This window comes from Hyalella azteca, unplaced genomic scaffold (genome assembly GCF_000764305.2).
Source record: "Hyalella azteca isolate HAZT.00-mixed unplaced genomic scaffold, Hazt_2.0.2 contig17690, whole genome shotgun sequence".
In the NCBI taxonomy this organism is placed as follows: domain Eukaryota; kingdom Metazoa; phylum Arthropoda; class Malacostraca; order Amphipoda; family Hyalellidae; genus Hyalella; species Hyalella azteca.
In genome coordinates, this window is record NW_025947465.1 from 86,775 (window position 1) to 101,073 (window position 14,299).

A 14,299-nucleotide genomic window follows, 5' to 3' on the forward strand; every position below is an offset into this window, starting at 1 on the left:
TGAGTGCAGATAATTGACATGATCACACCGTAACGTAGAGGTACGACAAAAAAAAAACGTAATTTAAGTATATGGTGTATAAACCACACAAATTTCGTTTTGTCGAAGATTATTCGAGTATCTAATACAATGTGAATTGAAATCCATCTCGACAAGAATAAATCCAACAGCACAAGTAAGCTATTAATAACATGAATAATGTACATGAAATGTCGAAGACTACCGGGTGGCGTCTTTCAACTTTGTTCATTAGCAATTCAAAACGGGGATAATCCATCCGCCAATTTTTCTGTATCACAAACCCCTTGGACACCGCAGCAAAACCTTTTCAATAAGGAACAACAGCTGCTGGAGTTCAAGTGAAATTTTGATTTACTTGAAAGCGATTAAGCACTTTCCACACTCGAGCATGAGCGCGCCAAACTACTCACGACGCAATAGGACGGAACAGAACCTATTTATAAGGAACATACGATAAACAATAAACAAATTTATCAACCGACAGCAATTCTTGCAATTAATGGCTAATAAATGATGATGGTACAAATATAGGTAGCCATGCCTATTTGTCCAGACAAGAACAAACTCGCGGTTGTCGATGAGCAGACCTAAACACGAGACGCAAGAAAACGCAATAAATAAACGAATTTGCACACAAGCAAGGAGAAAATAACAACAACAGTTGGGAATCAAGTTCAAAGAAACCCACTTGACGCTAAACAATTCAAGGCAATTTGTGTAAACTGCAATGAAATGAATTTGACATAAATAATGAGATAATAGAGCCGATGTAGATGAATAAGCAGAAATGAGAGAAGAAACGAAGAATAAGATGAATAAGAAGAAACTTTCCTTGCTGTACGACTACATCACAGGCAATGCTGACGACAGACAATAGTTCAATGTAACAGTCGCAAAACCAGTACACAAGGTAAAATCGTGCAATTCTTCCTCATTTTACTCTACCAATGCAGAAGATAACGGAGTTTCTTTATGACGTCAAAGAGTTTATCATAAAATAATGAACTTGACCCAACAGAATCACAAAATAATTTGAAATGAGAACACTTACGTGTGATATGAACTTGATAAGGTTAACACTATGGACATGTCGATTCAAAGTCTAGTTTTTATGCTAAAATTATAATCCTACTCATTCTTTTCGCCACGAAGTAGCGAACATATAATTCGCAACTAATTCGCCAGCCATATTATTAGCCATTAATAGGTTTCCATCGGACAGATGGTTGTCGAAGGAAATATTTTACAATTTTTGTACATGCCAATTGTTCGTTTGATAGCAAATGTCTTCAAATCACCATTTCACTGCCAAAAATAAATTAGGTAAGCAAAGTTATCCGGAATTTAGGCTAGAATCGCATCCCAAAAATATCCATTATTCATGCGTGCTGGGGCACGTATGAATAATGGATCTTTTATGCAATTAATAATGCAGCAAAATTTGAAATATATGCAAGTGCACGCGAGTCCTGCGAGCACATGATGGCAAAATTACAACGACTGGTCAATTGCAAACAACTTATGCAATATTTCAACAAACAACAAGCCAGCAAGTAACGAAAAATAATATCATACAGACATTGAAGGTGATTACGAAAATCATAAGGGGTTATAGGATAAAAAATAACCAATTTGTGGATGGACTAAATTCAAATTTATAGACGGGGCAAAAACCTCTACAATTTGTAGATGACGTAGGTAAATGACAAACTCAATGCCTAACTTTCACATTATGCCCCCGTTCTACTTAAAGAATGATACGTACCTATCTTTTTCTAGTGTTAATGAAATATAAATAGATCACCACAAAGACAAAAGAATTCATATTGATTCGATAATTCACAACCTGTTTGGCAAAAATACACGGCGGATATGGTATCTGCTCCACAGAATTTGACAATAGTTTCCTGGTGGAAAGTTGTTATTAACAGCAAAGACAAGTTCTGAGTAGCAGATATATGCTCATCGAACGAAACTTAAAAGATATGTAGGATAGATCGTCCAAACATGCCAAAGAACTGATTCATTAAATAAAATGTACCTAAGCGAAAAATGAAATAATAAATGAAGATTGCAATAGAAGAACACAAAAATTTGAGTACGATTAAATAAAAACCCTATTGCCCACGAAGCAAAAAAACTCGAGTGCTCTTATTAACGTCAAGCAACTTGATGTAACATATCTCCAGGGTCAGTTATCACGGTAGGGTTCTGCGTTTACTTATAAGGATGTGGGAGACAGCGAGTCTGTTTCATTAACCCAGTGAATTCTATAGAGTTTTCGGCATTTATCAAGTTCAGTTCTTGCAGACAAACAACTGGATATTTATTGACGCTTTCAACCCCATGAAGACCGTAAATATGTAAACGAATTCTCTGAATATTTATAGATACCGTAAAGAAACTTCGGTTTTCTCAGAATTCAAACGCGTAGCGACACTCGAATCCGATTCAAAATACTGGACTCGATGAATATAAGATCCGAGACGCACCATCCTGTTGAATACTATCGAAGTCGCAACACAATATACCAATAAAAAGCAAAAAATTTTATGTATACAAATATCATCGGTTACAGGAGATGTACGGAAAGTAGTCGTTAAATCATAGGTGAACTCCCTGCTAAGACAGCTTCATGTAACTTGTATAGCTATCACGTAGCCGGAAATTCTATGTAGACAGAAATTTTGCTTCGAATTAAAAACATTTGCCTTGGATGCAATTTGTCAAGATATTCTTGCTCATATTCCCCAAGGGTACCTCAACCATACGTAAAATGTTACTTTTATCTACTTTTCCACGGGGAGAAAGTAAGAAACAAAGATGGTCGGCTGGAGACAATATCGTGCAGCCTTCAAAGCAAGAAGGAAGCATATGTTGCTATGAAATCACAATTTCTTTAAATTATTCATACTTCAAAATTAAAATGCTAGCTGCTTGTCATTTTACATGTAGCCGTTGCTGACTCGAAACAACGTAGGAGACACTCTCATTTCACCAATCGATGAACATTTCCCCGATTGATCGCCGGCCGAAGCAATCAAAAACTATCGTTTACACACTAAAAATTACGAAGCCTAAGCCAGATAACTGTACGTGTCCTTTTGGCCGTCTATTCTTTCCAGGTATTCCTTCTCGATCAAGATGTCTATGCATTTCTGAAAAGGAGGAAAAGGACGTGAGGTGACACCGCAAATGCAATCATGTTAAAGACCCATCAGAATCGCGACATGTACCCAAAGACCCAATACTAAATAGTAAAAATTGTTTAGACGATTCTCATGAAATTAGACCGCTTCGAAGACGCACTGGAAGATGGATTTAAAAGGATGTAATTTTTGCACTCAACGTAAGCAAACAAGCGTCAAAGACTTGATCGTAGAGCATTCATGATATACAGTGGGGGGAAATAAATATTCGTACACTTGAAAAATCGTATTTTAATGTATGTAAGTACACAAACTTAACAGGAAAAGTGATTTCAATTATAAACTCGAGTGCTCTTATTAACGTCAAGCAACTTGATGTAACATATCTCCAGGGTCAGTTATCACGGTAGGGTTCTGCGTTTACTTATAAGGATGTGGGAGACAGCGAGTCTGTTTCATTAACCCAGTGAATTCTATAGAGTTTTCGGCATTTATCAAGTTCAGTTCTTGCAGACAAACAACTGGATATTTATTGACGCTTTCAATCCCATAAAGACCGTAAATATGTAAACGAATTCTCTGAATATTTATAGATACCGTAAAGAAACTTCGGTTTTCTCAGAATTCAAACGCGTAGCGACACTCGAATCCGATTCAAAATACTGGACTCGATGAATATAAGATCCGAGACGCACCATCCTGTTGAATACTATCGAAGTCGCAACACAATATACCAATAAAAAGCAAAAAATTTTATGTATACAAATATCATCGGTTATAAGAGATGTACGGAAAGTAGTCGTTAAATCATAGGTGAACTCCCTGCTAAGACAGCTTCATGTAACTTGTATAGCTATCACGTAGCCGGAAATTCTATGTAGACAGAAATTTTGCTTCGAATTAAAAACATTTGCCTTGGATGCAATTTGTCAAGATATTCTTGCTCATATTCCCCAAGGGTACCTCAACCATACGTAAAATGTTACTTTTATCTACTTTTCCACTGGGAGAAAGTAAGAAACAAAGATGGTCGGCTGGAGACAATATCGTGCAGCCTTCAAAGCAAGAAGGAAGCATATGTTGCTATGAAATCACAATTTCTTTAAATTATTCATACTTCAAAATTAAAATGCTAGCTGCTTGTCATTTTACATGTAGCCGTTGCTGACTCGAAACAACGTAGGAGACACTCTCATTTCACCAATCGATAAACATTTCCCCGATTGATCGCCGGCCGAAGCAATCAAAAACTATCGTTTACACACTAAAAATTACGAAGCCTAAGCCAGATAACTGTACGTGTCCTTTTGGCCGTCTATTCTTTCCAGGTATTCCTTCTCGATCAAGATGTCTATGCATTTCTGAAAAGAAGGAAAAGGACGTGAGGTGACACCGCAAATGCAATCATGTTAAAGACCCATCAGAATCGCGACATGTACCCAAAGACCCAATACTAAATAGTAAAAATTGTTTAGACGATTCTCATGAAATTAGACCGCTTCGAAGACGCACTGGAAGATGGATTTAAAAGGAGGTAATTTTTGCACTCAACGTAAGCAAACAAGCGTCAAAGACTTGATCGTAAAGCATTCATGATATATAAATACCTATTGAGAATAGATTCGTCAGTTACAGTAAGTTCCTGCTGTTTTCGAGCATTTGACCAGAACACACTTGAGCATTAGATCACTAGGATATACAAGGGACTTTACGTTGATTAGAATCTGAAATAAAGTTAGTACAAAATTAGATACGATCGTTAAAAGGCGCTCAGTATTCAAAATGGAAGACAACAGATAATATGAATACTTACTTTGATGATGGGAACCCTGGGTTTGAAGCGCGGCGTGAGCTGCTGCAGCACCTCGAGCAGCAGCTGCTGATGTTTGGCCACCTTCCTCATCTTCATGATACGCACGATGGCCGCCTGAATGAGCAGCTTGCGGTCTTCTTCTATGTGTTTATGCGTCAGCTCTTGCTCAATCTGTATAAAATTAATTATTTAGTGCATTGATATTAAATACACTAATAATAGTCATTATATGAATTAGTGTATGATATGAAAGGATTCAATTTTATTTAAAGCAAGATAGAATCCCTGAACAACAATGCCTCCGGTTGCAGGTGAGCTAGTGGAAGCCCAACTAACCTCAAATATTTCACACGCTACTACGATCTCAATCTCGACTTTCCGTGAAGTTTTCAGTAAACAAATTCAACAACACTGATGTTTCAACAGAATTTCAGTAAATGTTGAATTACCTTCATTTCAGTCTTCATAGGCACGTTGATGTTGACCCTGAGTTTCTTGTTCTTGTAGTTTGTGAAGAGCGAGATGGTGGAGTCGCTGGTGAGGTTGTTGAGGTCCTCACCTTCGTCGCACTCGACGAGGCGCACCTTCAATAAAATGCTCACCACTTGCAGGAGGATGTCCTGAGGGATACTCGTCATCGCCTGATGAACAAAAAACAGAATTTTAAAAAATCAACCTTCGCAATTACGTAACAAATATAGTAGTTACACAGCGATACAATTTAATCGCTCACTACATTACAGAGCAACTTGTTTCAACTTATGGGCAGTTTTGTGAGCAAACACAGACACGAATAGCAACACTAAGCAAAGAAGTGCATAGTAAAAGGTTTACGGTTCACATAAGGCTCGTGACGTACAGGATTTTAGGCATTAATTAATTCTATACTTGTAGCTACAATCGAAATAATCACCAATTACATATCTGCAGTTGTGGTGGTCTACGCTGATGACAATCAATCAGAACTGAAGCATTCGCGGAAAAAGCTTACCTGCAGCTGCCCTATGGTCCATCTGGTGCCAGAATTAAACTGAAGCAGCACGGCAATTTGGAAGGTCGAAGCCTGAAGCGTGTAGCGATTTCTGAAGCAGTGGGTGACAACCTCGCCTTTGGACATCTGGTAGAGCCAGCTCAGCTTGCGTCCATTGTGTTGATTTGAATAAAAAGTCGTGAACCGTGATATGCATCGTTCCATCTGCACGAGGTTGACGACGAAAAATTCAGACACAGCATACAAGCTGTATGAAAAGGAAGTCACAGCTGGGAGCAGACACAGCAATCCGCATAGCAAGCTACAATTTGTATTGATTTGGTCTCATTTAGGGCAATTACAATTTATAACCTGAAGCTGTGCTACAAACTTCAGATCCCATTTAATTGCGCAACTAAATTCGGATATTGGTTTACTCTAAGCAGTTGATTGAATTATATGTCCATGTCCTGTTTTTTTCGATGACTGTAAGTAAACAGCGACCTTAGCTCCAACAGTAAACAGGGAACTTAGCTCTAATAGTAAACAGTGACCTTAGCTAAAACAGCTTCAAGCCAGTTAAAAGTGTAGGAAACCAAATATTAATGTAACTATTGTTGAATTCACATACATAACTCCTATTACTGTATTACCTGAGGCGGTAGAGTGAAACTTTGCCCTTGCTGGAAAGGCCACGATCCTGATGAGAGAACCTGGACGCTGAAATCCAAGTCCAGAGTCTCTCCAGACGATACTGAGTTGCCAAGGTGTTTGCGGAATTGTTCATTGAGATCTTTCGACACGCCGATATCCTGAAAGGAAAATTACTCTCAAATGCGTGGTCACGAAAGCCTGGGATCTTCAAACATTCCAGGTGCGAATTTACTTGTATCTTCCCTATCAGTAATAAATCTCACTAGCTCAGAAGTGTGAATTCTTACGTGGCACAAAAGTAGGAGTGAATTATTTCTGAAAGCAGAAAAATATATCAATATAATTATTTTAGAATGGTGCAGAAGTTTGAAGTTTTGTATAATTATTTAATGGTTAACTAACCATGCAATGTTATATATTGTCGTCTTAACCAAGACCAAGAAGTCTTTCAATATACTCGAATTGAATTTAAAAGCAAGCAATTATTGATCCTAACTTGAACTATTCATTACGGAGGCAAGCTAGAATCAACTTCTCTTTGCCTTCTTATATTTCCATACGGCCATTTTTCACGGGCGCTTCTATAGCATCATTAATCCTATCACTATCACCATTAAATCTTTTCTCAAAGAAAAATTTTACAATAGAGAGTAAATTATATCACCATTTGGCCTTTTGACTACGGCTGTAAATATAATAATATACATGCCCTGCAATCCTGCAGCCATATATCCTGTAATAATAATCCCTAACCTGGAACATTCTCTGGAGTTTGGACGTGTACTCGAAGCCACAGGCCTGCTTGAGTTTGGAGATCATGGAAGCCTCGGCGTCATCGCTGGCGGACATGTGCTGCACCAGACGCTTGGCCAGCATCTTGCTGTAAAACTTCTGGAAGACGTCTTTGTCTTCTATGTACTTGAACACAATCATTACCTGTGCGGGTTAATGAACATTAGAGTGTCATTTAGGTGCAAATGGTCATTATTAGAGACAAACATTAGAGTGTCATTTAGGTGCTTATTGTTATTAAAGGCACAAGCATTATGGATGTAATCCAATTCAACTATAATAACTGATTTTAAAACAGGGCATGGAAGAGAAAAAAAAACAAGAATTATTTGAACCACCGCCAGGTCTACAGAAACTATCATACAAATTGGTAAATCAAAGCATAAAACAAGAATTTTCAACTAAATATTAACGCAAAATAAAGATTACTAAATGAAAAAAATTATTTTTATAGCAAAATTTCACATTGCAAGCATCAGTACTAGGAGCATTAAACTTATCAGAAGTTCAAAACTTATTCACGACTTTAAGTTTTCCAGTACCCATGAGACTCGAACATACATATATGTATATGACCCCAACGACTGACTCGTATCTAATGTCTCAATCTAATAGAAAGTTTTTATCTAAGAGGAACAGAGAAAAAAATATCATGAGATGAGCTGACCTGATTGAGCGTATCTTCGAGTTCAGCTTCCTCTGGGTTTTTGGAAGACTTTTTGAGGAGCAAGTCGCAATACTTGGCGAGAAGTTCAGGTGACTTTGAGGACGAGTTTGGCGGTCTCGTGACGAGGTTGTTGTTGATAAACTTGCCACACGCCTTGTCTAGGGCAGCCACGAAGCCCATGTCGTTGTTGAAGGCGGTGAGTGTCAGGGAATTGTACTTGCGGTGCACGCCCAGGATCGTCAGCACGTACAGTTTGGGGTCGTTGATGACGCTCTCTCCGCATCTGTTCGGGACGTCGAGCGAAATGTTACAAAGAATTGAAAAGCTGTTCAATTAAATGCTCAATTGAACAACTGAACTTAAAAAAATTGAGCTTAATTAAACAATTGAATTTAAAAGAACAATTTAAGCACGAAAATCGCGTGGTTCAGATTATTCAGGTTAAGACTACGCAGCAGACAGAACTCAAATTTAATTAGAACTAATAAGCTGTTCAGTTAAATGCTTGAGATGAAGAATTTAAGCACGAAAAATCGGGTAGTTCCGATAATTCAGGTTAAGCCTACGCAGCAGACATATCCCAAATTTAATTAGAATTAATAAGCTAATAGAAATGATAAATGCTTAAGAAACTATTGACAACTCGGATAAACGAAGACAAAATATAATGCAGGACATTTTTGGAAAAAATACCTCATGTTCACAATGTGTTATGAAAAGTAAAGCTGAAATCTTCTAGTAGTAGGTATATAAAGGAAATGAGTAAAAATTAACTTGATTAATAATAAAGAATGCACGTTGGATGGAAACCGACAAAAACGCATTTAAATTTGAAAGATTCTTGAAAAAGCTTTGAACATTTTCTGAAAAGATCATCAACTCGTACAACTCAAACATAACTCTTGTCGTGAGAAGCATTAACTCGTTTTGATCGTGATTTGTTTAGGACTATTGAATTATCAGAACAATCCCATGATTACTTTTAATTAATCATTTAAATTATATACATTAATTACGCTCTTAAATAGTATTTGTAATCCCATTTTGGTAATGGTACAGTCGTATTCGGTAATCAAGGGGTCTTTTGAAAGTTCAGAATTGAACTGTCACCAGATAATCTTTCAGATTACCGCAAATTTAAACAAGATTTTCTCCTAGATATAACCAAGAAAACTAAATCGCATTATTTGTTAAGAAATACGCAAGGCATAATCTTAAAAGACTCAGGAGCCATACTATCAAAACTCGTTCAAATACACGTGGCGTCCTAAGTGAACGTAGCGGTTGATCGCGCGTCCGTGTAGGTGGGTTCATCTTGAAATGCCGTCACCAATTTCTAACTGAGAAACGAACTCTTCAACTATTATTGATAGAACGGCCCCAGGTAAGATAGATGTACCTGTCGATGGCGGAGAGCCCCTGGTTGCTGATGTGCTGCTCCAGCAGACTGCGCAGCTCAGGCAGGCCGTCTGGTATCCTGGAAACGAGCTGGAACATTCGTGCGAGGTCGTCGTGTTTGTCGTCGTGCAGCAGGTGCTGGAACTCGGCGTGCAGCACCTCCAGGTGCATCTTGATCAGCACCTTCTCGACTGTCGATGCTACCTTCTCCAGGGTTGTTTCATGCAGGTAAACCTGTCATCAGAAATGTCCGGGGTCGCAGTTATTAATATATTAATAACACTGGCGGAGCTACAGTGGGGATTTAATTGAGTAGTAGAACATAATTTCATTAGAGCATTTAAGGCTTAAGACTAGGGTTAGGCACGGCCGCAAGTTTGAAAATGAGAGTTGTTATTGAGAGAACTAAAAGCGTGGCATGAACGTCCATCACCATCAGTATCGGCGGTTGAATCCGCTTGCTCATAACTCGCTTCACAATTTACATGCATTTCGATAGGATGAACTGTTCAGTGGCATCAGCAAGATAATCCACAGCAGAATAGGCCACAGCCTTTCAGTAAAATCAAAGAACAAATACCTAAGGACATGTGACCTATAAGCAAGTTCCTTTACTGAACCAAAAGCCTTTGCATGTCGATAAACTCAGTGTTTTTACCAACTCTACGTTGGAGACACAATCCACAATGTAAAAAAGGTATTTTTCTAAGATACTCAAAGGTGTGAACAAACCTGGACTCTCTTGCGTTCTTCCATTAGTCTGGCCTCAGCTTTCTTCATGTACTCAGGCACAGGATTGCTGCGGAGGAACTCGTTACTCTCACGTGTGTAGAAGCGTTCAGTGTCCTCGAGGAAGGTTTTCTCAAAGTGGTTCCGATACACCGTGAGAATCTGGCCCTTGGCGCTGGGATCTTCTTCGTTCAGACCTTAAAATATGATCATGTTAAAAGAGTTTTCTGATACGACAGTCTTCTCTCTTTTTTTGATTACGTATGAATGAGTTAATACAAACAAAGGAATAATACAAGTTAAAATTTATACTCTTTGACACCAAATACCTATATAATTAAAATATTACTTTGTTCTGTCGAACAAAAGAATTAATTTTCAATTATTATAAATAGGATACCATTCAAAAAACATATAAAGCATATCAACCTGAGTTTTGATCTGTTTTCGCAACAAGTCAAGATGGTTTAAATGATTCATTTGAACTTAACATCACTTTAGGACAATATAATTATTGGTATTAATTTACAACCACAATACAATCGACATCTCTTGTCAACCATATTTAGTTGGGGATGGAAAGGATTCACTCCGTTCAACACGGCACATGTTGACACAATGCACGTCATTCAACTCCACGCAGCACTTCATGCCACTCACCCAACTGCACATGGCAGTTCATGTCACTTACCGAGCTGCACATAGCAGTTCATGCCACTCACTTTGCTCCATATAACAGTTCATGTCACTCATCTAGCTCCACGTAGCAGTTCATGCCACTTACCCAGCTCTACGTAGCAGTTCATAACTCCTGATACAAGTCTTGTATTGATAGGTTCACCATTTCGCTCGCGCTCAATCAACTTCAATACGGCATTTGTGACCTGGAGATAAAGTTATGGAATACTAATTTATTATCATCATAGATACCGAATGACTTAGATTTACCGAATGATTTAAATGCTATTATGCATAGAAAAAGTAACATCAATACCTGAAACTTAAAAAAAAACCTTGTGACAGATACAAATATAACCCCATTATTGTGAGAAAAACTTGCCTGTTTGTTGAGAGGAGCAAAGAGATGGTCTCTCCAGGTTACAAGGGCAAGCTGATATATCTCATAAATGCCCTTGTGGCCTTCCTCGCACTCCCGCTTCACCCAGTGCCGGTTGAGGTAAGCGCAAACGCCATTCAGAACCTGACGCACAGACTCAAAGAATCATGAAATGCGCAATAAAATAATTAAACCTATCACATTGCTAAGTATCTCATTAAACGGCCTGCAGATGAATGTAAACAAAAAAAAAAATTGTGACACAACCTTGCTGAACAGTAATGAACATAGGTAATCAAAAAATCAAAGATGAGAAAGGAAGTGCCAAGGAGTCGATCGATAGTAATATAGCATTGTATCAGTTTACCCTCAATAAGAATGTTAAAAAAATAAGGAAGCTATTGTTTCACAGGAAATAGGTTTGAGGGATAGGAGTGAGGTACATAGTGGTTATAAAAATATTTACCAAGACATCAGTTAATGAAGTAATCAGTTCCTGAAATAGCTTACTTTACTAGAGAACTGGTACGCCTCCCACTGTTTGGTGTAGAAACGTAGTACCTCTTCATCCATTAGATCTACTCCATCCTGCATGGAACACTCATTTTGGTCACACTTATCAACAAATTTTGACTACTAATGATTATAGGGCTTTAACTAATAATTAAATGCAAACTAAAAATAAATTTGTGGCCAATTTCACTTATCATGATGGCAAAATATTCAAGTTAACATCTTTGCATATCCTAACAAGATATTTTTGGTTTATGTACATTATTACTCTCTAATTACTCTCTAATATACTCTAACCAAACATCACTAGAGTCTGAACATAAAACTGTAAAGCTCCTACAAATTACCTTGAGTAATTTCAAAAGATAGTTCTTAAGAAACTCTTTAACACGTTTATAAAGTTCAAGGCCAACAAATTGAGCACCACTTCCAGCACTCCAACTGCTGCCTCCACCAGAAGATTTCTTGCTGCGTCCGGCCCCACTGTTGGATTTGCTGGTAGACTGTTGCTGAACCTTAAGTAAGTAGGAATCAAACACATATTATATCTCACATTTCAAACACTTATAAGATCGCAGTATATTTTGCCTAATAGAATAAATCAAGAGGAAATGATACAACAAAGCCAATTTTCATAAATTTGAAGCATGGAAACAGCCCTCATACCCACTCCAAGAATATACTGGGAGATCTGCTTAGTCAAAGTACCATTGAAACTCAACTATTCTACAAAAATTTTGCTTCAATATTTTTCTGACAGATTGCTGAGGGTCAAGAAACAAAAGAAAAATCAATACGGAAATGTAGTTCCAATACACATAAGGCCACTGAGTCGTCGAGAAAAAATTGTTCTTGAAAAAAAATTTCAAGTTACAGCATCTGCACAGGTTAAATTTGAACCACAGCCTATTTTTTCCAGCAAACCATATTAGACAGAGGATAGGAACCAAAATTATGCTTTTCATTTCAGTATAAGGATTATTTACATATCTATAATCCTTCTAGGGTTATATACATGTTAACATAAACATGTTTATACATGTTTATTCAACACCATCAACTTTTTATTGCAATATAGATATGGACCCTACACCTATTGTTGAAGCTAAATAAGATTGATTGATAAAATCTATATTATAGATAACAGACATACCGTAACTCTAAATGTTACAGTAACCATATGACGTGTGGTAATAGTAAACATGGGTGTAGAGCTCTGAAGTTGAATATGGTAATAGATGACAAACAGAACCGTTAAATTGCAGTGACTTACTGATGTGCAGTAATTATAAACATGAGTATAGAGCTCCATGTAGCGTGGTCGGGACATGCCTTCCCCTTTATACACCTGCAAAGCAAAGACGAGTGTTGGAAAATTTTAAATATTCAATAAAAAATATATACACACATACTCTTAGTCAAATATTGTATTGTAAATATCACTGGCATTATCTTCACTTCCAAATTTTTAACCACCTATTTCCAGGCAACGAACATTTATTAAACATGGTCAAAAACTAAAATGCTGCATTACCAATGGTATTTGCATGGTGGCAAATATTTTAGCCAGTAGCCATTTTGATACCAGTTCATGCACTATCAGAAAGAAATTAAGCAAATAACTTAATCCCAATTTGTTTAATGAATACTGAAGTAAGTTTTACTGGTCTTACCTGTTCGATTCCTTCTTTGAGGTCACCCCAGATTTGGTCAAGATCTGTGAGTTTTAGGCACTGAGGAGAGCCCACTCCACTTCCACCCGGCTGTTGGCTGGAGCCTGACATATAGCCACTATTGCGAGATGACATTCTGCCTTCAGCTTTCAAATGCTGATTATGGCTTCAAACTGCTGATGAACAAGATACTTGATCATAAAAGAAGCTCAGCAGCCAAGTAATGATTATCAAAATCACAGAATAATCACAGAAAAAAGAGAGTATTTGTGAACAATTCCTTTGCTTTGAATGAAACCAAAAACCTCCAACTATCTTAGGGTATAGTCTGTAAGAAATGAAAAACTTAGAAGCACTTGTTAGGACATATATATAAATACTAAAGAAGAATGTTGAATGAGACCATGTAAAAGAGATAAGTGCCTTAAAACAATCATAAGCTATGTTTCAATTAAATATTTGTATTGAAATTGAATAATTAACCTTTCAACAATATTTTACAAAATTATTGACAATTAAACTCACAGTACCGTTATAAGATGAAAATTCTGCCACTACCATGCTAACAATCAATGTCTTGAATACATTCAAATAGAAATGTAATCAAATCATTCAGAAATACATTCCAATTTTATTTTTACTCATCATAGAACTTTATATTTGTTTTGGCTGAATCACCTATAACAAAATGTACAGACACATAGTGCAATTAGACATTCATTTTATATTACCTTGGTAATTTGGGTTTTGGGAACATAAAACTTAAATTAGAGGAGCGGCTCACAGAGGAGCAGAAAACCTCCCACGCTGACAGCCGATATCTCACTACGGCTGCCAGCTGTGCAATGAAGCATTCACTACTA

At 37.3% G+C, this 14,299-nt stretch overlaps 1 protein-coding gene across 1 annotated transcript; it reads right to left on the reverse strand.

Moving 5' to 3' along the window:
• Nucleotides 1–3,517: 3,517 nt before the first annotated feature.
• LOC108678207 (cullin-1) lies at nt 3,518–13,764 on the reverse strand. The gene is made up of 15 exons (XM_018166573.2): nt 13,437–13,764; nt 13,037–13,111; nt 12,111–12,278; nt 11,761–11,838; nt 11,254–11,394; nt 10,978–11,077; nt 10,197–10,390; nt 9,466–9,698; nt 8,067–8,349; nt 7,361–7,543; nt 6,607–6,765; nt 5,975–6,178; nt 5,433–5,624; nt 4,984–5,154; nt 3,518–4,531 (listed from the first exon to the last, which is right to left on the reverse strand). Exons 1-15 carry the CDS (start codon nt 13,569–13,571, stop codon nt 4,451–4,453), a joined length of 2,397 nt encoding a protein of 798 aa, XP_018022062.1. The 5' UTR covers nt 13,572–13,764; the 3' UTR covers nt 3,518–4,450.
• Nucleotides 13,765–14,299: the final 535 nt, after the last annotated feature.

Bases quoted from the DNA above. Each gene is read 5' to 3' on its own strand.
- LOC108678207 (XM_018166573.2), bottom strand. From the start codon at position 13,571: ATGTCATCTCGCAATAGTGGCTATATGTCAGGCTCCAGCCAACAGCCG. The intron at 11,078-11,253 runs GCAAGTTTTTCT...CTTTATCTCCAG, and splicing joins TTGCTCCTCTCAACAAACAG to GTCACAAATGCCGTATTGAA. The intron at 4,532-4,983 runs GTAAGTATTCAT...CCTTCTTTTCAG, and splicing joins CCAGGGTTCCCATCATCAAA to AAATGCATAGACATCTTGAT.